This window comes from Montipora capricornis, chromosome 2 (assembly GCF_036669925.1).
Source record: "Montipora capricornis isolate CH-2021 chromosome 2, ASM3666992v2, whole genome shotgun sequence".
NCBI classification, from domain to species: Eukaryota; Metazoa; Cnidaria; class Anthozoa; order Scleractinia; family Acroporidae; genus Montipora; species Montipora capricornis.
Window position 1 is genome coordinate 3,189,853 of NC_090884.1, and position 7,500 is coordinate 3,197,352.

The 7,500-nt window shown below is 37.1% G+C and overlaps 2 protein-coding genes across 5 annotated transcripts in view; one reads left to right on the plus strand and one right to left on the minus strand.

The window, feature by feature from the left end:
* The window catches only part of LOC138038481 (protein cycle-like), a 44,023-nt gene extending 39,510 nt beyond the window's left edge, over nucleotides 1-4,513 (minus strand). For 2 of the 4 annotated variants that reach the window (XR_011130241.1, XM_068884355.1), the window contains exons 1-8: nucleotides 4,103-4,488; nucleotides 3,947-4,022; nucleotides 3,753-3,803; nucleotides 3,286-3,321; nucleotides 2,485-2,648; nucleotides 1,608-1,678; nucleotides 1,382-1,474; nucleotides 774-891 (exon numbers count right to left, since the gene is read on the minus strand). Coding sequence is in view for 2 of the 4 variants with exons in the window: in XM_068884355.1 (XP_068740456.1) it covers nucleotides 774-891; nucleotides 1,382-1,474; nucleotides 1,608-1,678; nucleotides 2,485-2,648; nucleotides 3,286-3,321; nucleotides 3,753-3,803; nucleotides 3,947-4,022; nucleotides 4,103-4,124 (631 nt within the window). In the remaining 2 variants the exon portion in view is untranslated. Of the gene's footprint in view, nucleotides 1-773; nucleotides 892-1,381; nucleotides 1,475-1,607; nucleotides 1,679-2,484; nucleotides 2,649-3,285; nucleotides 3,322-3,752; nucleotides 3,804-3,946; nucleotides 4,023-4,102 lie in introns of all 4 variants that reach the window. The other 2 variants (XR_011130240.1, XM_068884356.1) reach the window with 2 other exon arrangements.
* An 817-nt stretch (nucleotides 4,514-5,330) lies between these two features.
* The window catches only part of LOC138038484 (protein disulfide-isomerase A3-like), a 17,584-nt gene continuing 15,414 nt past the window's right edge, over nucleotides 5,331-7,500 (plus strand). The window contains exons 1-2 of the mRNA XM_068884359.1: nucleotides 5,331-5,593; nucleotides 5,711-5,798. Of these exons, the coding sequence (XP_068740460.1) occupies nucleotides 5,457-5,593; nucleotides 5,711-5,798 (225 nt within the window). The 5' untranslated portion in view covers nucleotides 5,331-5,456. The remainder of the gene's footprint in view (nucleotides 5,594-5,710; nucleotides 5,799-7,500) is intronic.

Consider the following 7,500-nt stretch of genomic DNA (forward strand, 5'->3'; position numbering starts at 1 on the left):
AATTCCCTTGTAATCAGTGATCGATACATGCAACTAAATACAGGAAGCTTCGGCACGCATTTAAAACAACAGTTATCAAAATATATTTCATGTAAATTGCATGACGATCGATTGGATGAATTAGGTAATTAACTTTGCTCAATACGCTGTCGAACTTCGGTTCTGTGCTTAGCAAAATTTCGCGTACTTAATGGCAAAAGAACATTATTTGACCGTGAAATTTCGGTGAGGTGTTGAAAACTCAACGAAATTTCCCCTATTGTTAAAGCGAATTATCGCTCAAAACACATCGAATTTTCCCTTGAATTTTTGCGCGACTTTTCAATGAAAATTCGCAAAGACAAAGAACGAAATTCGCGCATTTCACTTGCATTACTTTTGCACAGTACTGTACATACAGTGTAATTATGTCCAATTCCTGGATAACACTTCTGTAACACAGCTTTCTTTATATGTTTGACTGTTCCTGCTTAGGATGGAGTAGCTAAAATTTTTCCTTGGTTAAAGATTTTTCAGACTAGTTTGTTTTTTACTTTCCTACACGTTTGAAAACATTTTAACCAAGGAAACATTTAATTACAACATACATAACTTACAAAAAAGTTTCACTGGTATCAGAATTGATCAACACTAGTCTTCAGGCTTCATGATCAAGATTATTTGCCTTATGTAAAAGTGGATTTCTTCTTGAAAACACCATGAAAGGGGCTGATGAAAAATTCTCTCAATAATGATAACACTGCCTATGAGTGGCAGTTTCAAAACTAACTCACTTTTCAGATCAAGCACTCTCCCTGCATCTGGCGATTCAGTAGGTGAAAGTTGGTCTCGTATTTTATCAGTGTCCTCGGGATGAACCAAGTCAAATATCTCTTGATTTATCCATGCACTCTGCAGATACACGTAGAGAAATGGGTAGGGTTTGAAACAGTTCAGAGAATAAACAAAGTAGTTAACTCCTCTTATTGATAGCAAATCCAAGAGCAAAGTTTTTGTTTGTTTTCATTCATATAAACAGCTAAAAGAAGTCATCCCACTTTGGAAAAATAAGATTAAGTAGCCCCTAAAATAATAATTTGGTTATGATGGAAATGGTTTAAATACACAAGGAAACACATTGAAACAATTTGAAAGGCCATTACTTCTTATCACGTTTACAGATCGCACAGTGCCACAAAACATTTAAGGATAGGTTCAACAACTCCTTCTAAGTTTGCTAAGCACAAATAAACAAATCAATAATTAAATAAACTAACACTCAATTGACCACTACTCATTTTATATCTGTATCCATGACCACCCTGGTATGTTGCCTGCATTTAAAGGCAAAGGCATCCACACAGGCAAAAAAAGGCCAAGAAACTATGCGACAAATGCATACCTGAGGTTGATTAAGGACAGGAGTTATTGAGTCTGAAACATATACCACAAGCCCAGTGCTACAATTCACCACAAACAGAAAACCATCAGCAGCCTAGAAAGATTAAAACAGCAAAACCTGTCAAGATCAACAAGTACAAGCTTTAAGTCACAAAAAGTTTGTGAAGTCTTGAAGCCACTCCCTAATTGATCCGCAAAACTTTATCATTTGCAACAGTTATTTGTACCTCTAAGATAAGATGCTTGAGCTCTTGATCAGACAAAAATGATGGTTTGTGAGAAACGTCAGGAGCTTGGCCTGTGGTGAGCAATGAGAAACACGCAATCAGGATACATTCACTTTTCATTGAGTATCACAACATTTATTTTTGATCTTGCTGCAAAACAAGGCTGTGGTATAGAACCTTCAAAAAACAACATGTACCCTTAACATAAAGTGGGTTGGAGAATTTGTCCCCCCTGTTAGAAAGCAAACACCTGCAAAATTGACTGGACATGGTGATTAATAAATGGAAATAAATATCAGTAGAAAAGTAGGTTAAGAAACCTAGTTCCTCTGATTCAAGAGGCTAATGAAACCGCATATTAGCCGCTCCTTTTATTTTATCCCGGTGTGTGGGCCTAGGCCGAGCAATTGTAGTATCGTGTTTACTCGTAATAAAGGTAAGTTGCTATTTACGCAAGGTGTAGGAGAATAAAGAACTATGTTTTCCTTGCTATGGAAAACACGGACTGCGCTGCGCTCCATTTCAAATAACCTTAAAGAACACCATCACCAAACAAAAGACAAAGCCAAAAACAACAGTGGCTTTAGAGGTCTTTGTCGTTGTTTTTTTTTTTTTGCTATTTAATTATTGACTTTCCTTGCATGCAAAGTAACATTTAAAATCCTTTTCTCACGTAAGTCATAAATGAAATACCTTGGCAACCAAAAATTATGATCTGGCGACCAAATTTTTTCCATTAGTCGCCAGCTGGTGCCTGAACAAAAAAGTTAATTTCAAGCCCTGTGTTGAGTTGGTAAATTCTGTTGAAATACATGTCTCAAGACAGACCTGCCCCCAACAGAGACAGAGAAATGGAAAAATGCCAGTGACTACCTACCAGGCCCTCTCAATGATTTCATATAATTGACAGCCATCCGCAGCACTGTGAGTTTATCTGGTTTGCGTGCTAAGCCATTGCAAGATGGTACCATGTCGGATAACTCATTTATGTAAGCATTCATTTTATTTCTTCTCCTTCTCTCAATCTCACTGTGATTTTCCCTGTAAATAGACAACAGCAAACACGGTTCAGCTACACAACATGTACATTTAAACAAAAGACCCATGCACAAATTTTGCATGGGCACACTGACAGTGAGAGAGCAACCACACACTTTGTGTTTGTTTACTTAGAGTAAATCCTTTCGCTCCTACAAACACAGCTAGGGAGTTGGAACACATACTATAAAGAACAAATTATACATCGAGTGGCAAAAGCTCAATGGCATGGCAACCCATGAGCTTTGATTAAAAAATAAGGTTGTCATTCAAAATCACAAAGTTAATCAAACAATTTTACGATTGTCTTTCAGTGACATGTTGCACCCAACAAGGTAGCTGTACAAGATAATCAAACTACAATGAAGCCTGAAAAGACAACAAAACCATTTTGTTTCTCGAAAACTACCAGCTGGCCGGCACAGACCCTCAGAACTGTTTTCAGTTGTTTGATATATGTACATGTATGTGACACTGGTCATTAAGAAAATCACTGTCTCCGGTCCATCTCCAAAACTATAAAAATAACATGAACTAGCCCAGCTTTAGCACCTTACGCTTCTAGTATGAAAAACATAACGTAAATATGAATGAAAGAGTTCAATTACAAAATAAGCTACATGTAAATTGTCCAACTTACCTGGCAAATTTCTCCTTATTATTTTCATCCGATGTTCTAAAAAAAAAAAATGCTATTAATTTTCTTCATTTATTAAAAATGTCCAACACACACGGGAAATTGAGACACGAGCATTTGCGATTGCTAAACGAAATTATTTCAGTTTGGACATTACTGTTCACACCACAGCTACGATAATGACGGAAGAGTCAAACAATTTTTCAAAACAAGATTTGATTGCCATTAATTCGCACAAAGAATATTTATCTTTCGGAAACGAATCCATCACAGAAATGTATTTATGTTTATTATATTGCAAACTTTAACCTTTAATAAAGGAACTGGAATGTAAGCTCAAATCTTGTGACAAGTTTTTTTGGCGTCATTAAATTTAATACAGCTTACGATTTACCAATAAACTAAATCCATAAAAATTGCCCGTCGTGAAGAATCAGGGAAATTTGAATTAAAGCTTAAGCTTACATTACCTGGGAATTTTGTTGTCTCCCTTTTCAATATCATCATCGTCTGAGTCTTCCCTGTACAGTACAACAAATCGAGGTCAAATCAACAGGAAAACAAACTGTAGCTATTCCATCAAGCAGAATGCAAGGCGAGGCAAAAATTCAGTTTTCTAATCACAACAATTAAGCTGGCGACTGGAGGTTCTTTTGAAACATACTCTTTGATCATGAAAGTCTGGTTAGCTTTCCTCTTCCTGAGCCTGCCGTGAGAAGACTTGTCGGGGATTCCATCATCTAAACAACAAACAGGCAAATTAATCTCTATCTACGTAAATAACCCCATATTTTCCAGGATTTCGAGCACTGGTACCCACCGTCTTCGTTGAAGTCGTCCATTTTGGACGCATCGAAGTCGTCTAAAGGATCCAGCTTGTATGCTCTTAATCACAGGCACTCATTCAGCAAATGCGATCATGTCCAGAAGCAATGAACAGAGGAGACACTGAAATGAGAGATATGTATGTCTACAATGGCGGCATCACAGTCAATCGACTCTCTTGCAAACTTTCCACAGAATATAACAGCTTGATCCGAATGAAGTGCGATGTGACGCTTTAGCGGAAGACCCGAAAATTTTGCGACACGCAAATAACGCTCAAGGAGGGCAGTTCTCAATAAAAAAACACGACGCAATCTGAAAGTTTTCGTACAATTCGTTCCCTGCAACGCAGTAACGGAGGAGACAATCAATATATGGGCGCCAGAGTCTGGTTCGTAACTCGGCACCACTAAACCAATCAAAACGAATCTTGTAACTTCTTTATTCATTGTGACATCCCTTTGTTTTAACAGCCTATGAAAATACGTATAAGAACTGACACCTATGATAAGGCATCACGCCTTCCCAACAATGACAAAAAAAAATCCCTTGTTCTCTGTTTTTTTTTGTCACTTTGAAAACCATAAAAAGCATTACATGTAAAAGCACTTGTCACCGGCTTACATCAATACGGAAATGGTGGTAGTTTAGAATGCAAGCAAGACAGTCCCTTTCGGTATGCAATTCTGACAAACTGCCCTTGTGTCTCCGAGGATGATCCTCCCGGCACGTATCTAAAATAAAACAATTATGAAATAGAAATACGTCTCCTCTGGTCTTCTATCAATCTAAACATTGGAACGCACTTCCGTATATGGAAAAAAATCTGGAGCATGTTCGTTGGACCCAATGTCGTCGTTGTTTCGATGGACGAAATATATTATCTAATTCACTCTTGGGTGTCCCTTTTTCTTTTTTTTTTTTTTTTTGTGGTAACTTAACCTTTATTACATTCAATTAAAATAAATCTTGGGTGTCCCTAATGGAAGCTTGCGCGCATGATGACTTTTGTCCAGAAAAAGGTCTATCACTTGATGCTCTTGTGTTCTACTCCGGTAAGATGCTTTTTAGCACAACCGCACGAGGATGTCCTTACGCGTCATGTAGAGTCTGTCTTCAGTTTCCCAGTTTCCTAGCACCCAGCTCCAATTCCAGTTTTTTGGAACCAATAAACAACTCAGCACGAATCTCAACACGTGTAAGTTGACAGCCAATCAAAGAGCGCCACCACGTTATCATTGAAGCGTGTGCACATTTCACATGTTCATTTCCAACTTGCGTTGTACGGAAAAAACTTCATCACCTTTGAAGACCTGTCTAACTTCGAAGTTTTTTTCCATTTGTCCAATATGATTGTTACTGGGCTGATCGTTTCTTTATTTGCGACAGTGGCTCTTTGTTCCGATGTAATCGAGCTCGATGACCAAAATTTCAAATCTGGAACGGATGGGAAAGACATAATGCTCGTCGAATTTTTTGCACCATGGTAAATTAAGAGATTTCCTCCTTGGCCGAAATACCTTCTATTCGCTTGTTCAGTTGCTCATAATGGCGTACACAGCTTGTGGTTGATATTAAGTTGTGTACTTTAAAATTTCTGCAGGTGCGGACATTGCAAAAGACTTGCTCCAGAGTATGAAGTCGCGGCTACTAAATTGAAAGACAACGATCCACCGATTCCACTCGCGAAGGTATGAAATCTCTTCTCTCGATTGTAGCTTTCATATTTTAAGGTTCCGGTTCCATCCTTTAATCGTCTATTTGTTCACTGGCTATAGATTGTTTTGAAATGTACCAGTAGTTTTAGCTAATTTTGGTACAAATGAAATAAATTATTTTATTGATAGTTTCAGTTAGTGAGTTTTATCGTGAAAACCAATGTTTAGAATTAGATATTTTTAGCACAGAGTTGTTTCCCCATATTTTAAATGCATTTTATGCGGGTATTGGGTGATTAAATGTGCAAACCAAGTGGTCATCTGTGCCTTTTAATCGGACGGCACTCGTCCACACACGGAAGTATGAGACAGTAATTAACCCATTTGACCCTACAGATTTAATTTTGTCTAACGTCAGACGATTTTACTCTTCAATGGGGGCATTAACTTTGTCAGGATTTTTAGGTACTTGCTGCAACAGACCTTGAACCTAAATAAATATTATTATAGTAACAATAATAATAATAATAATAATAATAATAATAATAATAATAATAATAATAATAACAATAATAACTTTATTTAAGTGTCAACGGATTTAGCACAAGAGCACTAATTGGGGACACTGACGAAATTAACTCAAATCAAATCAGTTGGTTTTTGTAGGGGCATTACTAAACCCTGAAACACCGAAACAAAGCACCAAAACACCATGTATGACTCCATCATACATTGAATACTAACCGACAAAGGTTGGATTTGAGATCAAATATAGTTTTAGGGATAATTAGGCCTAAAGTGTTATTGCTCGTAATTCATTGAGATTAAGGTTAGGATTGCTGTAAACAACTAGTCATAAAATCTTATCAGTCCGATCAAAACACAAACAACATGCATTTGTGGAACAGTATCCTTGTTGATTCCACAGTACATTGTGTATTTAATTTACATCATTGTAAATGAGTTTTCGGGAAACACCTCCGCGAACTTTGAAATCCGAACTGCATGAATAAGGGTGGGAGTGTTTACATTTTGGCGTAGCGTTACTAGTAAGACAACGTGAAACACAATCTGCAAATGAAAACAAATAAAAATCATGAAACTTAGCCATTATGCATTATGGCCATATATTAAAACGCCACTTTTGCATTTGGTTTTCTTAAGTGAAAATATGTCTTAATTTCGCGTCATAACATAAGACCCCAGTCAGCCTGTCTGGTCAGACTGATCGTTTGTTAGTCAAAACCTTATTTACAGGCTTGGGTCAAACTATATATCATATTAACGCTAATAGATTGAATTATTTGAATAGAGTTTTAGTTTTTTGGTATTTAATATTGCCTTTTAGTTTTAAGGCCTCAAACTCAGAATGACCGAGTCTGCTGCAGAAGCTCCTGCCCCTTCACTTTATTTCGAAAACAACCACACTTTGTTGCATCTTAGTCACAGATGAATGCACTCCAATACTGTGTGAGGAATTTTTGATATGTTAAGAATTGAAGGAAATTTTACGCACAGAGAAAAATCTCTGACCTGGATTAGAATCGATGTCCTTGGGTGATGCACAAAGAAGTTCCTGATGCTGTTGATCAGGTTCTTCATCCATCACATTCACAGTAGTGTTCAGCCTCACGTGATTTCTGTCCCTTACATATATATAACTCAGCAATGATTTCACTTGATTTAGGGAATTTTTCTTCATACATTTGTCAAGTTAGAGGCAAAATCAAACAGT